The 20308-nt window shown below is 37.8% G+C and overlaps 1 protein-coding gene across 1 annotated transcript in view; it reads left to right on the top strand.

The window, feature by feature from the left end:
- Positions 1–20308, top strand: part of CNTN1 (contactin 1) — a gene marked incomplete at both ends in the record, with an annotated part of 130038 nt that overhangs the window by 38387 nt on the left and 71343 nt on the right. The window contains 2 exon segments of the mRNA XM_082280428.1: positions 13977–13991; positions 13995–14106. Of these exon segments, the coding sequence (XP_082136554.1) occupies positions 13977–13991; positions 13995–14106 (127 nt within the window).

Raw genomic sequence — 20308 nt, 5'->3', positions numbered from 1 at the left:
CTTAGATGCCTTTCAGAGTTGCTGCTGTCCAGAGAGCACCCATTCTGGTTTATGACTTCTATAATTTATTCCTTTTTGCACTGAATGCCTCCTAAGCATTGAAGAACACTGTGGCTGCTTTGTACTTACTGTTAATTGCGTTTTTTTAAAACCAGACTTCTTTCATTTGCAATTATACCAGGAGTGAATTTCCATTTACTTCCAAATAACAAATATTACCAAGCTGAACCAGTCAAAAACCTGCTCTGAAATGTATTTTCTTTTTACATGTCCTTCCTTTGGCATTATTACATGGGAAAGACCCAAGACTTCAGAGCTTTGCTTGTATCTTACAGCCGTGTGCCTACCTGGCAACACGAACATTAATACAGTTCTGAAAGGTAAGACATCAGAAAGGAAGTTTCCTGCGTCAAAGTGACCCTGAAATACAGCCTAAAAAAGATACACTTTAAAGTCTCTTCTTGAATTGAAGGAAACTTTTACAATTCTTGCTGTAAGAGGTTAACAAGGGCTGTCAGACTTCTTCCACCTGAGTGTTACTGTAAGATCTACCCTGTGTCTGTTGGGAATTAGGAAGAGAAGTGGTTTTTACACCACAAAGGAAATGAAAAATTAAATGTGCAAAATCAATAACAAAAGGTTGGTGATTCGAACACAAAACAACTCTGTAGAACCATCTTCAAGGTACATATTCAGTTTTGAATACAAAGTGATTCAAAGTGTCTTCAAAATATATGCAGATTTTAGTCAAATGTATTAAATTGTTTCACAGTAGCAGATGATCACTTTCAGATAACCCTTCTCAGAATTTAATATAACTGATTATTATTTTCTTACATTTTATTTTAGCTAAATGATTTAAATAAATTTTATGAGACATTGTATGAGTCACATTTGTTTTAGAACATAATGGAGTCCAAGAGCTCACTTAGGACCATCATCTGACCATTTGTATTTAATTCAGATACACTTGATGTTCACTGTAGGTTCAGTCTTTTGAGGATAAATCCGAATTGCCAATAACAACATTTTTATTACAAACATTAATGATGTGTTAGAAGGAATAATCTTTAGATATGCCATGAAGCATAAAATAGTGGTGGTAATACGAGCACTTAATGAAATAATCTGACTCATTATATGTTATAGAAACAGCACTATAATATTTTGTGAATAGTAAACTTGTCCACTAGTGACTGGTTTCTTCAAACTGTGTACTGCAAAACACATCAAGATAGAGGAAGGTTGATGGTAAGCAAAGGAATTAAATTCTCCTTACTTTATTTTTTCTCCTCAGTCTAATTGCTTTTCTTCTGATGAGACTTGTGGACAAGTATGAAGTCGCAGAATTGACTGAAGAATATAGCAGGGTGTCTTAAATAATCTCCTCAACTGTAATCTCAAGTGGCAAATATGAGAGTAGAGATGAAGAGAGTTTTTCTTTTTGTCTGTATCAAAAAATCTGTTCTTGAACATGTTATAGTAGTCAAAGGGGAGTTTGTCCATGTAAACCAGGAAAAATCTAGCATTTCTTCAATTCTCATGAATAATGAAGGAGTATATTCATGTACATTATTTTGAAATTTATTGCTGATGCTTGGATTTTTGTTTGTTTTCTTCCATCCACGATAAATATCCCTTTGGATTCAGCCTATAAACAATTGAGTTGTCTGCTCATACTAAGAAAATGTGTACTGCAATGCTATAGTATAGGAAAAAGCTGGAAGGAAACTTCATTGTTGGGGAAGGTCTTAAAGCTGTCTTTGGTATGTGCTCTGTTAGGGGATCTTGTGCCTCCTGGAGTGAAGCTTGCTGCATGTCTTCTGAAGCTCATCTTTTCATGAAAATCTCGTAACACTTTATTCCCATAGAGACCTTAACCTTGGTCCTGAGGTCCTAAACCATCATGTTATTTCCTTTGTTTCACTGTGCTTCTACCTAAACCCTTCAGTGCCAATACACCATACTGACAAGGACCGCATGCTCCTCTTGTTGCCAAGTTTCTGCTGAACAGTCCAAAGAATGATCTGCAAAAGTTTGGACTTGAGATCCTGTGATAGATCACAAATACTGAAATTTTAGCTCTTCAAAATTGCCCTTGCATTTCTGTGTTTGCTATAAAAAGAAAGCCAGATTGCAGCATTAAAATAAATTACCAAAGCAAACAGTAATGTAAAATGGCACATCTAAGGTAAAACTGACTTATTGTCAAGTTTCAGTGTCTTACAAAAGGATTTTCTGTTATACCATCAGCACAGAAGCTATCTGTGCTGTGACCTAGAGCTACTGTGTTTATTAGAAGAAAAAGGTTATATATAAAACTGTGATGCAAAATGCCTGATTAGTTTGTGTATATCAAATATTATGTAGTCATGTTCTCCACTAGAAGATTTTTTTCATACTGGTACTGTAATGAAAATTGTAAAATATTTTTACCAAATGAAGGCGAATACCCACAAAGTTCTCAGAATGTTACAGAACAAACATTCTACATTTAAAAGGTGTAATTGTAATATTTTGAGAAATGGAAATACTAAATGGCATTTGGCAGATGCATTAGCAGATCCCAGAATGTGATATACAGCAGTTCTGGGTAGTTACAAATAGCATCATCCTTCATATAGCCTTTTAAAATACTCTTACACATACTAAACTACTGTCATATCTCCATCAGTATAAAAGCACAGAGATGCCAGTGAAGGTAATGATGCTATTTAATTTCTGGTGTTGGTTACTCTGAGTAACATTTTGTCTGTTCTCTTGTCATTTCAGCTGTACATCTGGGTGTAATTTTATCAAAATTTTTTACAGATAAATTGAATGTGAAAAGTACCTTACATGCCTCTCCATTTAAATTAGATCAATTAAGAAAAGCTGAGCACTGTGGGGAAAAGGTCAAGGAAGAAGGACAAAGGCAGATGTGATAGAAAGTATGTGTAAAAGTTAATGGATTAAAGCACCTATAATTTGTTTCATTGAAAGACATTAAGGTGTGGATGTTCCTAATTTGTAGATCCACTAGCATACCACCAGAGATATTAGAATATATGCCGATTACTTTGCTCTTACTGGGTAGAACAATGTCTGCAGGTGATTATGTGCTTTTCCTTTTCTTAGATAATAGGTTTATTGCCCTTCAGTTGTGATACCAGACAATGAAAAATCAGAACAGTTAATATTGTGTGAATACTTAACAGTACAGTTTGAATGACCAACCTTGCTTGTTGACCAGTTTTGGTCATATACAACCCTCAAATAAACCTAAATAATTTGAAAAAATAAAATATAATAATAATTCTATTCTTTTATTCAGAAGTTGGAAATCCAGAATTAGGAAGTACTGCTCTTTGAAAACTTTAGGTCATAATAGGGAAAATGAATAAAATTTCAGTGCATATTCACTGTCTTTCCAAGTTTTACTAAGCAAAGACTACAGACGTATGTTTGAACTCTCTTCAGTGCTGAAAAACAAGAGTAGTAAGCACAGAACTCTAACACTGCTACATACTGCATCTCATACTTTCAAATCAGACTTATTATTCAGAACAGGTAGGATTCCTATTTTGAAAGGATTATCTCTTTAAAAGCAGATATAATTTACTGCAGTTTTCATTATACCTGTTTGGTCAGAAGCTCCTAAAGAGGGAAAGCCCCTGTGCTGGAGGCCATGTCGGGTCCATGTCAGAAATGCAGTAAATACAGATTAGCTGTGCAGGACCTGTAGGCAGTAGTTTAATGAAGTCTGTAGGGACTCTATTCCATTGCTTGGAAAAACATGGAGTCGCTGCAAGATGTGACAGAATGTCTTTGCAATCACGACCTTTTAAGTGAGAAGGTTATTTTGATTTCTTGACTTACCACCACAGTGAAATAGCATCTGTGAGAGAATACACTCATATGTTATGTTCAACAGAATAGTTATCAACTAAAACATTTTTAATATTTGAAATTAGTCAGCTGAAGTGGACTTACTAATGCAACTTTGATAACAAAAGGGAAATGTCTTTTTTTGTGGCTGATGTGCCTAAGCTGTACTTACTTACATAACAAAATATATCTTTTGACACCAAAATACGAAACCTGGAACAAGATCCCTAAAATGAAGTTTTGTAGGCTTCATTCCTTCAAATTGGTGACTGCCTCTTGTGATTTTGCTGTATGTGTTCATTCTATACTTAAATATTTGGAGACATGTCTGTAGGTCAGGCTTTTGGCTTTCATATATCTCTCTGGGTTTTTTATTTGTTTGGGTGTTTTTTTATTGATATTTAAGTGTAAAAAGCAAAGCAGAATGTTTTGCATATATAAAATCAAACTTTTCTCTCTTTTGGTTTTATTTAGAGGCTTGTTAATGCTTAGAAGTGATCTTACATAGTTCTCTGCACTCAGATGTTGAACTGATTAGTCACAGTTTTTATAATATAATTTTCATACTTTATATACAGATGTTGTTGTATTTCAGAGGTAAAATACTGGCATTTTCAAATGTATTGCATTACAAAGATAAATCACACTCTCATGAGCTTATCTTTCACATCGTTGTAGGAATTCAGCATCAGATGCATTTCATTGAACTTTCTGGCTGTTTTGGGGACATTGCCAGATCTGGTTGCCTGGGCGAGGTGAGCCTGCAGCAGCTCCCTATGCCCATGAGAGCCTGCAGTGATGCCAGCAGTTCCCAGTGCATGCACAGCTCTGTGTGTGGCTGGCCACCTACAGCAGCAGAGTCACCAACAGAAACAGCCCCAAGAGCCTCAGGCTGTCTGACTGACTGGGATGGATCCCGTTAGTGGAAAGCTTGTGTGCGTACACGCGTGGACCCCTCCCTGCCGCAGCTGGCTGTAGGCACCCAGCCTGCCTGGGACCTGGGCCTGGATGCCCAGCTATCCCCAGCTGCTGGCAGCAGCAGCAGTACCTGCTCCCAAGCCTCTTACTGTAATTGCTCGCTATTTGATGGCTGCTGGCAATCCCACACGGGAATTCACACCCACAACAACATATCTAATCACCTTCCATAGCTGCTGGCACCCTGGATACATGTATCCCTGTAACCTATGGCCCCTTGTCCAGTTGCCACCACTCAGACCTCTGACACATTCTGTTTTCTCCTGCTGCTGCCACCACAGGGACCTGGGCTCACAGTCTCACACCAGTGGTGGGCACCTGTGCCTCCATCCACATCCATGCACACAGGGTACAGACTGCTCAGCCAGAAGAGTCACAATCAGGCCCTTTTGTCCCCTTGTCTATCCATTTTCCTGCCTATTTTCTTCCTTAATCCACCTTGATTTAATCTAAGTGCAGTCATGAGACCAAGATTCTGAGTAGCATTGGGAAAATATGATTCCTTATGTCAGGTGCAGTGGTTTTGGCACAGGGATTTCCAAAGGCTGTTCTGATGATATGTGTCCTTGTGTCCCTCCTTGCTGGCTAAGTGTTAAGAGAGATTTCTGTGCATGCTGTGTGCCTCTGAGGGTCTACTGGCATTGATGGGGAACACATGTATGAAAAGTATCAACTGACACTTAGGAGGCAAGAAACTAGTTTTCAAAAAAATTGGTTTTTTCTTTTCTTTCTCCCCAAAAAATGTGAAGACTACAGAAGCAGTGCTCTAGTCGTAGGTCATTAAACCAGTAGAATGAAACCCTTACTTATCTGCTGAAATCTTCAGAGTACAGAAGCTTGCCTTATGAGTATGTATCCTTGAAAAGTAGTCTTTAAAACATAGAGGGTCTTTGAAATGGTGGTGGCGGCTCAAACCTATAAAAAACGCCAATGGGTCTCACCATTGGTCAACTTCTATTTGGAAATGTGTAAGCTTAAAACCAAAAGGCACAAATAATATATTGTTCCAAAATCTACCAGCAAGTTCTAGTAAACATTGAATTGATTTTCCTTTTTTCTCCTTTTTGCAGCTGCTAGTCTGATTCGAACTGTTTATTCATAGGATGAAAGAGATGTTTTAAGTGTTCTCAACAGTTCCAAGTGATTGATGTAAATTTAAAAAATGCTACTCTGATTTCAAATAGAGTTGCTAGGAAACATGCAGTTCGAAGATGAAATCTCCCACTGAGCTTGTCTTTGGCTGTACAATAGGAAGTATGTTATAGGGTATCCTGAGTTACAGGTTATATGGATAAACTGTTAAACTTGTATATATATAAATACATCTGCTGTGAACTTATTGAATATACATTATTCATTCCCATATCTGCATTTACTGATGAATAAAAAGGTATTACTAAGTTCAAGAAAATGTGAAAATCAAATGAAAATGCCAAGAGCATGATAAAGATTTTCTTACAGTCTTCATTTCGTTTCTCTGAAACATAAATTGATTGTTTTTTTCTTAGAAATGGATCTCTTTAAGATTTAATTTCAAGATGATGTTCTGATTAGTACGTTTCCTTTTATAAACTTCCAACAAATTTTAAAGCTCCAAAAGATAACAACAACTATACACTTAATTTTTCTGAAGAAGTTAATGTGTTTTGTCCCTTAAAAGTTATTGTCCAAAGTAACCTAAAAATCCGTGTTATCATGAAGGAATACCCAGTTTTAATAATGGATATTTATTCATATTAATGGCTGATGTTTTTTCATGCTGATTTTAGAGACGGGTATGTTTGGTCACCTTGGAGTCAAATTTAAACTGCTTAGTCTTTAAGACACAAGTGGAAGCTACTTGTACATGTGGGAACAGAGTAGTATGCTGTTCTGTGGGATGCTCAGGACTTGGCAGGAGGTTTATTGATTTTTGCTGCTGAAATATTTTACCAGGCAGTCTTCAAGCAGCAAAGCCCTTACAGCAAGCTTTCAGAAAAGTGAGTAATGCCTGTGAGTTATGACAGTAGTAAGTGCTCTTTTTCTTATATATTACGTTAGAAGAAAGAGCAACCAGTTGCTGATAGAGCAAAAAGTGTGGATAGGGACTGTCTGTCTGACCCTTTGTTGTTGACGTGATGATTAGACAATGCTTAAGTACCACTAAGCGACACTTCATGATCTGAAAGTATTTCAAAATGTTTTTGCAGCTGACTTAAGAAAAGTAACTAAACTGTATTAATAATTAATAGTAAAGCTGAGTTGTTGAGCTTACCACAATTTAGAAGATGCCTAATGTTCCTGGAAATATATGTTTGTAATAGTACTACCAGATGACACTTCATTACAGAGGTGTTGGTTAACTGCAGGCTGAGAGAGATGTGTGACTGCTCTAAGGCCCTTGTAGGGAAGAGAATTAGTATTGGTTCGTAATGAATCTGTGGATGCAAATAAGAAAAATAAGACATATTATTAGTTGCGTGAACTATGAGGACAAAATAACAGAGACAAACCAGAGAGAAATAATGAAAATGGGAAGGATGATACAGCCTGTGTTGGTGCATTCTTCCTCAAGTGCAAGAACCTGCATTTGCCTTCTTTGAATTTCAGACAATTCTTCTCTGTCCATCTCTCCAGCCTGCTGAGGCCCTTCTGAAGGGCTCACAGCACTCTGGGGTGTCATCCCTCCTGTCAGGTTTGTGTTGTCGGTGAACTTATTGACGATGCATCTTCATCCAAGTCATTAATGAATAAGTTAAACCATACTGGGCCCAGTACTGAACCTTGGGGGACACCACTAGTGACAGGAGTCCAGCTAAACCCTTTGTCACTTATTATGGCACTATGGGATCTGCCATTCAGCCAGTTCTCAATCCATCTTGCTGTCCACTGATCCAGCCCACACTTCCAGAGTTTTCCTATGAGGATTTTGTGCAACGCACTGTTGAAGGCCTTGCTGAAGTCGAGTTAGAAAATATCCACTGCTCTCCCCTCATTCCTCCAGGTGTTTGTTTTATTGTAGAAGGCAATGAGGTTGGTCAAGCATGATTTACTTTTAGGGAATCTGTGTCGCCTACTCTTGATCGCCTTCTTGTCATCTATGTGGATAGAGATGGCCTCGAGAATGAGGCACTACATCAGCTTTCTTAGGATTGAGGTGAGGCTGACTTTTTTGAAGACTAGGGTGGCCTTTGCTTTCTTCTAGTCCTCAAGAACCTTTTCTGATCACCACAGCCTTTCAAAGATAATTCCAAGCAGCCTTGTTAGGGTATTCCATCAGCTCTCTCAGAGCATCCTCTTGTAACCACTGTTTCCCCTCCCTTTAGCAACAGGCCCACATTATCCTTTGTTTTCCTTTTGATATTGGTGTAGTTGAAGATGCCCTTCTTGTCTTTCCTGGCATCCTTGTCCAGATTTAATTCCAGATGGAATTAAATTCCAGATCACCTCCAAGATACTAGTTCTTTGTATTTCCAAGTCAATGTTTATTAAGCAAAATTACAGAACTGGTGGAGTTATCCAGTAGTGAGAGAATCACTAGCTAATTTAGCCTGTTAAAATATATTAATAAACTGATTCTGAGTTTTGGGTTTCTTTTTATTATTGGTTATTTAGCACCTGTAAGCAGTTTAAAAAAGTTGAGTTATTGGAGGGGAGGAATTAGACTGCACTTTGCTCCAACTTTGTGCTTCTTTGTTATGTCATTGCATATTGTCCTTGAAATTGTAAATTCTTTTCAAGAAGAGTATCTTATTTATGGGCTATCAAATTGATGTGCTTTTTAGCTGGATTTCATTCATGTGGAGAGTATAGCTGTATTCTCTATATAGGATGAAGTGGAAAATATTAGAAGCATGACTGTTGGTGATGGACTGTTTGGGCGAGTGGGCAGTATTGTGAGCAGTAGACTTGAGATTCCATTTCCACTTGAACAAATCTGTCAAAAATGAAGATTATAATTATAGAAATCATAAGGAATTGAAGTGTTTCTATGAGCCTTTATGAAGGGAACTAAAGTCACTTTTGGACTCTAAGTGAGAGCCAGCCAACACATAAAATCTTCCGTAGATGCAGCAGTGCTGTAAGAGCAGGGCTGGCTTGGAACTCTGCTCACAGCAATCCCACACTTACTGGAATGAGACAAATCTGTGTAGTGGCAAGGAACTTGACTGTCACCACTTTTCCAGTAATAGAGAAAGCTAGTAATTGCTAGTGGCTAACGTAATGGCTTCAGGAGTAAATTGGATTGTGGGTGATGGCTCAGAAACCAGACTTACAAACAAGATTCAGTGCCCTTTTTAATGGCATGTTTTTACCTAGATTGTCAAAACTCGTTCATTGATTACAAAATTAATTTGCAAAGGCCAAAATAGCAGAAAAGGACAAAGAGTGATACAATAAATAATATGCAATATACATAATTATTTTTTTTAATTAAAAAGTTTCATGGTGATTCTACATACTGAGCAACTAATAAGATTTGTGAGGAGTTACTTACCATAGGAGAAAATGCCAGCTCTGTTAAGAAAATAAAGATGAGGAGCAATTACATGCTTACGAAAATCACTGAAAGAGTCTGAAGTAAAAACAAATACAAAACACTGATTAGGCTGAAGTATTGTGTGACTCCTAAAAGACTTTGATTATAACTTGCCACTGTGTTAATTTGCTAGTGAATTATTGCAATTATATATATTCATGTTTTGAAAAAGGGTAGAGAACCACAGAATTCTTCTAGATTGTTGTATCTATTTATAGTTTAATCTGGATGGAATCTCTACCAATTCTAAAACTTGAATGTCTATAATTATCATAATATACCAGGAAATGGGGATCACAACAAGCATCTTGATTTACCTCTCCTAGCTAAGTGTACTATGCCAGAGCTCCCAAACACTTTCTTTTGCCCCCTCTCTTCCCCATCAGCACTTGGGGTTCCTGACTCGAGCCCTGAGTGGATGTCAAGGGCTGATGCAGTAATCACGCTGCTCCCACTCTGAAAGCCTTGGCAGGTGAAGTTCAGGAAAGCTCTTCCATGGTAAATGTTGAGATTTACTGACAGGCAACTGGTAATTCTCATACACCTTTATCTGCCTACATCTCCTTTGCTTTCCCTCTCTGCCTTTCTTTCTACCTACCCTTTTGGGTTGGTTTATTGCTTCCATTTTCCCACACTTCACTTACATGTCTCACATTACATCCCTTCCCTCTGTAGTGTTGAGATCTTTTCTTTGCCTCCTCTTCACCCATTCAACATCCCCCACTGTTGCTCTGCTTTCCCTTGTCTATCCCTATCCCTTCTTGATTTCAAATCTGGTAGATTATGTACCTTATTTTTACTGCTTTTGATCTTAAAAATCTTTATTCAACTGACTTCAATTACCTGCTGTTTGTAATTTCTTTTTGTCTGCCCTATAAATGCTTTATGCCCTTGCAAAACGATGTCATCTGCACGTTTGGATTTAACAGGGAGGTGATGGAAAACACTGTCTGCTTCCATAGCTGTAAAATAGGTGTCTTTTTCTCCTTAATAAATGCCAAAGTGCACTGAAGATCTGAAGAAAGCCACACAGGATATGCCAGAAAATGTAGACATTTTCCTAAAGTGCATTTTGAGAGATTAAAAAATCCCAACAATTGGATAGTATAAAGAGACAGGTTTACCCTTGTGTCCTGGGAACACCTCTCATTCTAATGAAGCATCACGAGACACTGCAACCCTCCAGAAGCACCCTGGCAGGTCCCTGTGTTCAAAACTGAACGTGCTTCCCAGTCAGCAGCCAATGCCCCAGTTTTCTCCACCTCCTTTGGGAGGATTGCACTCCAGACAGCTCACCAGATGTTGTTTTTTTGAATTTAGCAAGGCAAAGGGTCTGTAGTGGTGACTGGCTCTTTTGGGAAACTGAACAGTCAAAATGGACCTAAGTGTGTTAGTTAGCATTGGATAGTAATTAAACATGACATGGTTGCAGTTAAATGCCTGCTCATCCTATTATATATTTTTTAAATGTCTCACTTGTTGCTAAAATTGTGGTGCTTTGTTTGGAAAAAGAAGGATCGTGTACTGTGCAGACTGAAGGAATAATGTGTAGGTATGTAGTCACTCTGCTTTTTCAGAGGAGAAAAGCGACTTGGCTGGTTTTTTGTCTGGGAATGATTTTTACTGAGGCAGCAATATCCTTCTCACTCTGCAAAGATAAAAGGTTGAGAGCTATAATGTGAAAGAGGCAGTAGATTGTGCTGCCTGAGCACTGCAGCCCACGGTGCTGCCTCTGGCACCAGTGCTGCTACCTCAGATAGGCCGGGACGGCTCCTTGGGTGGCTGGGTGGTAACACTGCACAGCCATAGCAGCTCACACTTAGAGCGATAACCTGCGTGCTGTCTCATCTCATAGCAGGCATTTCTGCCAAAATTCAGCAGAGCGATGTGAAACAGCTTCTCACCCACAAGCTGAGATGAATCAGAAGGGATGGCTGTGCTCTATATACAGAACCCACTCAGCCGAAACAAGTGAGAGTAGGGAAAGGATTTCAATCCTGGCAGGGTGGATAGTTTTGTCTCTGAATAAAATGAGGTATTTATAGCATTTTCTGACACAATTTTTATTTACTGTAATTGGAACCATTGTTCAAACCATTTTTTTTCTGAGCCAGCAAAAAGGGATTTTTGGAGAGCTAGAGGACATTGTATCTTTCCAAAATCGAACCTAAATTCTGCTAAAGAGAGGGAGGAGGGATCTTCCATCTATGACTGTAACGTCAGAGAACACAGTGCTCTTAACAGTCTCGTCTATCAATATGCTTGAACACAGTTATTATCACCATAAGCTGCTGTGTAATTACCATTGTTCCCAAAAGAGCTCCTGTTTCTTCGCTCTTTAATTATGTGCATTATTTCAGCATAACTATGCAATTTTACTCATGTCATTTGGAAACAAATGTTTCAGGCAAGGCAGTGTCATATCACAAGGATGTCATAGCCAGGGCATGGCTGCTGGAAAAGTATACAAAGTTATTTCTTGATCTGACCTACCACTGTCTTCTGGGTGAATCATACACACACAGTAGTTCATACCTTGGTCAGCGTAGATGCCTGAAATAGTTGTGGATGTCCTTTGTGTGACAGTCTGAAGAAATTTTAGTGCCAACAGAAGTGAGAAGGTAAAGATGTTTATAAATTTATTTATAAATTCTTCCCCTTAGATCCAGCTACAGTAAGCATACGCTTTTGTTGCCAATGTAAGAGCCTTTTTCTAGGGAATATTTCTAAATAAATCTCAGTTCTAGGGAATCACTTTTTAACTCTTGTCTGTGTTTTGCTGAGAACATTTTTCATATAACAGCTAGCTAATTGTAGGGTCATAGTTTTTAACTTTTTATTAAGGATTTAATCTGCTAAAAAATAAGGAAAAAATGTGACATGCAACAGGTCCTGTAATTTCTGAGCCAAAAGATTTTCTTGTGATATTTCTTGTCATTTTCCTGCACTATGAATTTATGAAAACACTCTTGAAACTCTGTTATAAGGAAAGTTCACTGTTTGAGGCATGTTCAAATGAACAGCCTTAGCATTATTTTGAGAAAGAAGGGACAAGTAAAAGTCCCCAATGGCCAAGACACATTCCTAGGCACCTCGAGGGGAGACATGAGACACATACACTGCAGCAGGCACATCTGGCAGCAGCTCAGACGAGAGGCTCTCTGTAACAAGGCAGGATTTATCCCAGCCATACTTAGGGAGTCAACTATGTTTGTACTTGTCCTTTGTAATTTAAAATTGCCCCTTTCTTGGTGTTGGAGGTGGGAAACAGGGCAGTTTCAAAGCAAAATCTAAACCATTTGGATTTTGGAAATGAAAAGCTTAGTAAAAATTTTGACATGGAAAGGGCAAGAGTCATGGTAAAAGGTGGAAGTCACTGTCAGTCATCAGTTCCTGGCACAGGAGGCTGGAAAGCAGGAGCATTGAGATTACACCTTGCAAAAAGTGACAATGCAATATTAGAATCATAAAATCATTTATGTTGGAAAAGACTTTTTTAGAGCATTGAGTCCAGCTGCTAACCCAGCACTGCCTGAGTCTACCACTAAACAATGTCCCTAAGTGCCACATCTACAAGTCTTCTTTTTTAGCATGCACCATGTTCTGGGATGCATGTTACTGAAGGGTGTTTAAGTATGTATAAGCGTATTTTAACTGAAATAGTAACAAAATGAATATACTGAGAGGACTGGATGATATCAGCATGTGCCTGAGATATGATATTCTGTCAAGGATAAGCTGGAAGCCTTACTTTGTGTGAAGTTCTTAACAGAACCAATCAAGAAGCAAGAACAAGATGTGATGGATGTAAAGGATCCATTTATATATTCATGACAAGAAATCCATCAAAAAAACCCAGAGAATTGCACACTGAAAACATGATGACACATTTCCCTAAAGAAATAGATAATAGTCCCCAGCAAGAAACAAAAAGCTAGCAAAATATTCTGATTGAAAGTAGTAACAGATATTACAGAGTGTTCTGAAAAAAATGGTTATAAAATCTTAGAATAATGAAAAGAAGGTGCATGCTTTTTTAGCTTGGTTTTAGTATATATACAGGCAGAGTTTCTCCCATATGGAAAAGAAAAACCTTTGAAAACAACATTGCAGTAATGATTGTATTCAGCATTTAAAAGGAAACTCACAAAAAATAAAACTGCCTTTGTGGAGAACCATTAATTGTATATTTAAAGTTTAAAATAATGATACAGTAGACAAAATACTTGAATTCTGAAAGAGATTAATGTACTTCAGTTTCACTGTAGTCTTTTTACAGACTTTGAAGTAATGGATTGAAATGTAGTATTTACTGAGATGAAGAAGGATAGAATCTGGAAGATAAGTGTAAAAAAGGATGTTATGGTTTTAACATTTACCATATTATTACTATCACCAGAAAATCTGAGTACTCTGAAACAGTGTGCTCTCTGAATAATGGAGATCATTAATTTGATCCAGAAATTCCGATGATGAATTTATTATTCAAAAGACTCTATCCTATATTAACTCTTAAATATTCAGTTTAGTCACCTAATCTGCCAGGCCAAATGTGATATGAGATAAAGCCTATTGTCAGAATTATTCACGCTCTCTTCTTTCTTTGTAACAGGCATTTTTAGCTCTCTGAAGGATGGTATTGCAGTGCGCTATTCCTTTTGAGATAATGGCTGAACAGAAGATAACCATTTGGTTCTTCATCTGTCATCTTATTACACCCTGTTTTGTCTACTCCCTGGCAGGTAAGATGATCTCCTGTGTTAATTCATTTAACTAACTGTTGTTAGTTTTATGTGTTTCAAGGACAATTAGAATGTTTGTATGGCTTTCATTTATTTGTGCACATACCACAGATTACTAAATGTGAACAATGAAGCTGTCAGGAAGCATATTTATTAATAAGAAGGGCTGCCATAATAAAAGGTTTGCAGAAAGACAGATCTGGACTTTAAATTTGGGGTTATGTGTTCTAATTTGATATACGGAATGAAATCTAGTCTAGATTATAAAAATATCAATTTTCTGTTGTGCACAGATGATCAACATGCTTAGAATAATGAAAAACAAAATTCTATATTATTGGCACCATCTAAAATTCTTAATTTTTCAGAAGCCCAATGTAATGGCAGTTTTCGTAATACAGTGGGGTAGTTCTGCATATTCTGACTTCAATTTTTTTGTTAAAAATTATAGCATGTTTCATAAGTAGAAGTGGGGCCATAAATATTAAAAACATTCTGGAGTCATATTTCTAGCATCTGAATTTAGAGAGATGTTTGCAGTTGAAATTTTACTTCCATTTTAAGAGATAGATGGAGGTCTTTGAAAAGGTGAAATTCCAACTGTTCCAAACAACTTTGAAATTTGTAAAGCTTGTTTCAGATTTCCATGCCAATTTAATGAATACTGATTTTTAGTTGCTGTGATTAATTATACTGTTAGCATAAACAGTGCATGCACAAAATTTCCACCAATATTTGAAAAGTGCAAATATTTTGTACTAAGGTTTTGGTTATTTTCAAGGTAGGCTTTAGATCCTTCCCTACTTTAAGGGTCATAGACTTGCTTAATCTAGGATACCATTTCAGGCATTGCCTCAGTTTCATTGCCATGAGACTATATTCCTTATTACTGAGTCAAAAAATCTGATTAATACTGTGATGTAAGCTCATTGCCTGTAAGAAATTAGTCCGTAGCTCACAGGAATGATTTCTGGTTTAGTGGGAACACTACGTTATTCTGTGTTTTTGAATGCTGTTCTTTACTCTGTGTCTGAGTTTGATGGAGGATTTACTGATGCCTAATAAAAATCAATACCTTCACAATATATTTGCTGTGTGTTCCAAGAGGTTTTTTTTTCTTTGTTAAGATATGAGGCTTGCTGATAGCACCAAAATTAAAACTTTAAACTCACCGCTTTAATTAAATACTGGGCTTTTCCTGAAAGAAAAAAAAAAGAAATTAAAAAAAGTCTGTCGACTGCTATCAATAATGTTACACATGTGATCTTGCTCTGGACCTGTTAACATCAAACAAATCAATCAGCTGCACTAGCCAAGCAGGTGCTGGACACTGGTTGATAAAAGAGTTGAGTCAATCAGGGAGAAGAAATGTTCAGGTAATTTCTTGACAGTCAGGACCAAATGATAATTGTTATTGTGTATTCTGCACATCACCGTTGTGCCCAGAAGCAAAAAAAACCTTGGCATCAGAATGTACCTGCTGGCAAGTGCCTTAGAATGGCATTGGAAGGTTGTGTGCTGTGACGGTCACGGCTAAGTGACATAGGAAGAACAAGGAGGGCTATTGTGATACTGCATGCAGCGTGTGTACACACTGGCACTGGCACAGCAAGGTTCACTGGATCTCTCACTGGACTGTTCTTGGCACTGTTAGATTCCCCCAAGATGATGGGAGCCTTTGGTGTGAGGGATTGTGAATCCAGGGCAGGTTCTAACAGTGCTGTTTCCGTTCAAAAAATTTTCCTGATTTATCTTCTGGTATGGAATAAATACTTGCTTGCATTTTTCATCAAAAGCCAAATTTAAGGCCTACGACTGTCTCTAAAGGTATGGCACCACCCTCCAACGTGGAAGATTCCTAGTTTTATATAATCAGAGGGTGTTTGTTACTGCCAGTGTATTACTGTAAGGCTGAGCAGTGCACACGCTCTCTGCTCCTGGATCTGCTCTACTTTGCATAAGTAATTAAATAACGTTTTGAGTGGAGAGAAAATCTGCTCCTATCATCTAGGCTTTATGGCATCTAGATTATATAAATCTGATGTTGCAGTCTTTGCTCAGCCCCAGCACTTGAATGTTGCTGGAGGGTTTCTCATTTCAAATGGGTGTGAGAGCTGCTGGCAGTTAGTTTTAGCCAATTTTCCTTTTGAATATATTTCTTGGCAATTTAAATGCCATCATATCCAGAAAATATGCATCGTCAGTAACCAAGATGAAATATAAGGGGTTGCTTGGAAGTGTTCTCAGTGTGGTTAAAAAGTGAAAGATACTGAAGAGGAGGAAAGAGCACAAGCCGAGTGATCAGGTCAAGTTCTAGGAGGTGTTCTTTCACACATGATGTTATCAAGGGGAATGCTTGCAGTGTCAATAATAATGGAAAATGTGTGAACTGGGGAAGGCTTTTAAGTAAAGATCATGAGTTCTCATTTAATTAGCAAGACAGACCAAGTCCCAGAGTGAGGTTAACTGGGAGCAGATGTTGAAAGCAGAGTATTTAAGAATGCTTTAGCACCTTTTGGACAAAACACAGGGTTTCTCTGGAAGTATATTTGTCTCCCCTTGCCTTCTGTGGTGCTGGATCCACAGTTCTAGGTTGTTCTACTCTGTAAATTGCCTTTGGCAAACTCATCTGTGACTCTGTGGTCTAGGTTTTTGCAATCCATGCTTCCTAAACAGACCCACTACTATATTAACTTCTCTGGACCTAGGAAACTGATAGCTTCCAGATACATTGTCTTTTGAGATGTCTCACCCTATAGGCTCCCCAAGTTCAAAGATATCAGCCAAAAAACCTGAAAGTATTCAGAATTCATGTATTTGACTGAGCGTTGAGAGCTTTCAGACTATAACAGCTAGAAGTTTTGGGAAACAAAGAGCTAGGAACCTGAAGCTGCACTGACCTGATATGTTCAGAATTGGGCCTGAATTCAGAGACTCTATAAGCTAAGGAGTTTTATCTGTTTTCAAATTGTTCTTTTTCCCACTGCAGGAAATTCTAAAAAAATTTCCCAAAGTGAAATACACGTTTTTAGAAATTTAGAGTTTGTTTTGGAGTAAAAACCTTGATACTTTTAGCCAGTTCTATTTTGTGGTAATCAAAGCTAGGACTCGAGAACTGTTGCAATGACTGGCCATTTCATCAGTGGTGAATGTGCACTTACTTATCTGAAGGGAGGCAAAGATTACATGAATCAGTGCATGAGAGGTTTAGGCAGAGACCATCTTCTGCAATGAGACAGGAGCAGTATTTATTTTCCAGGTAAATTAGTGCTTGAAATGTAGTCTTGCAGATATAAACTGGTGAAAAAGCCGTAAATAATTTAGTCTTCTGCTTACTGATAGAACAGACAATTACTATAAGAGTTGCTTTTCAGAGTGCACTTTGAGTAGTGCAAGGCAAATGAGAGCAGTGAATCACTCCTCAGGGAACATGTCAGTGATTGTCAGTCCACTGGCAAAAAAGTTGTTTCATGCCTCTTACTGATAATATTTGACTCTTCTCTACTTCCCTCTGAGATTTCTCCAACATACTTCCAAGTTGCCTTTTACTCCCCATTAGATTCATGTCCCATTGCTAAGTCTGAATTTCAAACTTTTCTGTCATCTGCTTCTTGCCATATAAATCAGTGAACTAAAGTGTATCTTCAATTGGGATAATAACCTATCACCAAAAGAATTAAGACAGTTTTTCAGCTACAGCTTGTTTTGTTCTTCAAAAGGCTAATTAAAAGCTGCAAAGACCCTATATTTTATTGTGCTTAATGAATAGTTGATTACATTTGGCTGTGAGAGGAAACAATAGTGAAAAATGTCCCTCCAATAATTTATTTCTGATAACACTGTTCTACTTTTTACCTTGGGATTTGATAGTGCAGACCCAGACAGTACTTGAGTTTGTGTCAGATCATGCCTTAGAAGGCAGGTTGTCATCCTAGTAACTTCTGAATTGTGCAAAATGAGGCAGTAGTCCAGGGGTAAAAACGTCAAAAGCCCTTCTGCTTTTTGGATGACCAAATTTCCAAAAATCATTAGGACCTGAAACTTCAGAGAAGGCTGGTAAAGCAAGAAAGCCAGTAAGATGCAGAGCCTCTCAGTGCAAGGCAATTGTTTTGATGAGTACATGGGGATGCTGTTAGACAGCATGCTGAATTTCTGAGTGTGTTGCTGGTATTTCATATGCACCAGCAAGGCTTGTGCAGAGAGACTGTGCAGAATAACTACTGCACTTCAGCTTCATTCCTAATTTTCTGAGCACTGGCTTTCCCATGAGATCAACATGTTAGGCTCTTCAGTCACTTTTGAAGTAACATTTAGGTTTTTAAGGAAGAAACACCTAAATAATTTAAATATTGAATAGGCAAATGGGAATATGTTTAAAAATACAATCATTGGTATTGGCTGACATTCCTCTTGGCAGTATGAGAAGACAAAAAACTGTGCCATGTTAGGCACAAGTGGAGAAACTTGCTCTGCCAGGGGCTGGAGCTTTTCATACTTGAAACTTGTTGTAAAAGAGGAAGTACATCATTATCTATGCAGGTCTTCAGGGTTCTCACTGGCACATAGGAAATAGAAGTAATTCTCCTGCTCTTTTCGGTTCAGAAAAGTAGAGGCAGCCTTCCCAAAGACAACCTAAGTCTTTCATATAATACGAAGTGGGAGTGCAGGAATGGTTACCTTTTCTGTTTGAGTGCTGAGTGGCTCTTGGAAAATGATTTCCCTTTATCATCTTGATGACTTACACTTAGGATGTACCCCTCTCTTCTCCATCACGGTGATGCTAAGTTGTGAATTTTTTCAACATGGACACATTACTGCTTCAGCAAATAAGCTTCCCATGAATACCAAGTACAACTTTACCCACATGACTGAGAGAATTGAAAAAACAGTCAAGCCCCTAAACCTTAAATTATTCATGCTTGGACATTTTCCAGAATAGTAGGCTCAAACATGCATTTCTGAACTGAGGGCTAGAACCTACATTATTTAAAGCTTTTTATCACAGCATACGAAATTATTCACATTTTCTAAAGAGAGATCATAATTTTCTTCCAAAATAGGAATTGGATGGATATACTTTATACCTGTTTATCTTCTCTGTCTTGTCCCTGCTTGGATCTTAGAAGATCAGTTAATGCTACTACTGAGTGTCTGACATTCATAAATAAATAATCATAATGTGATCACAGTGCTCAGAAATGTGGAAGTGCTGTGTTTATGTTCCTGCACACCAGGTAGAAATACTTTGGCTTGTTCCCAGACCATCGTGTTTCTGAGCATGAGCTTCTCAGACACGAGTAGGTCCTCATTCGTCTGACATTTTGAAAACAGTACGAGATCTTCTTGTACCTTCATCAAATGGTTTCTGGTCTTGCAAGTCTAATGCAGAGCCTGACAACTTAGTTAAACTGATAATAAATTAGTCGAAGGCTCTTACGGTCAGCATGCTTTAGCAGTCAAGGTTAATCTAGCCATGCATCATGTCAACAGATCTTTGTCCCTCTCTCATGTTAAAATATGTAACTGGATACAACACTGTCAGGTAGATCAATACTCACCCAACGGCTGTCTTGGGCAGCCACTTTTGGCAGTGTTAAGTGCTAGGGAAATAGATAGGTGTACAGGAAGCAGAAACAGAAAGAGAAGAAGACTCATTAGAAAAATAGAGATGTTAATTAAAATAATTTTATATTGGTGCACAGTGGGAGTGATGGGAACTTAAGTTTTTTTACCTGATTTAGCTTCTTTCTGACAGTGACCTTGGGAAAACTTTTCACCATGACTTGCTATCGATAGTCATGTCACCATTTGAGGTTTTTAGAATTGATTCTTCTTCAGCAGAGAACTTGAATATGTGCTTAACAATGCACTTATGCATAACCTTGATCATTTGGATCAACTTATATGCTTATATTTTGTGATGAATCAGATTCCTGAAAGAAAATGAGAGAGCTGTTTCTTCAATTAAGGTTCAATTACTTCTCTATTTTCTTTGCTGTTTCATTTGAGGATATTCTGAAGGAGTGTTTGAGATCACTTAAAGCTATCACCGGCAAGGGTATGAGTAAAAATCAGATTTAATATTAAGCGACAGCACAACAAACTTTGTTGGCAAGACTCACTCTGCTACTTACTGGACAGTGAAGACACACCAAGGAAAAAGGGAAGACCGAAAAGCAGCAAACAAAATCCAGTCAATCAA

Source organism: Coloeus monedula (assembly GCF_965178545.1).
Source record: "Coloeus monedula genome assembly, chromosome: 4".
In the NCBI taxonomy this organism is placed as follows: domain Eukaryota; kingdom Metazoa; phylum Chordata; class Aves; order Passeriformes; family Corvidae; genus Coloeus; species Coloeus monedula.
This window is presented reverse-complemented; position numbering and strand designations above follow the sequence as displayed.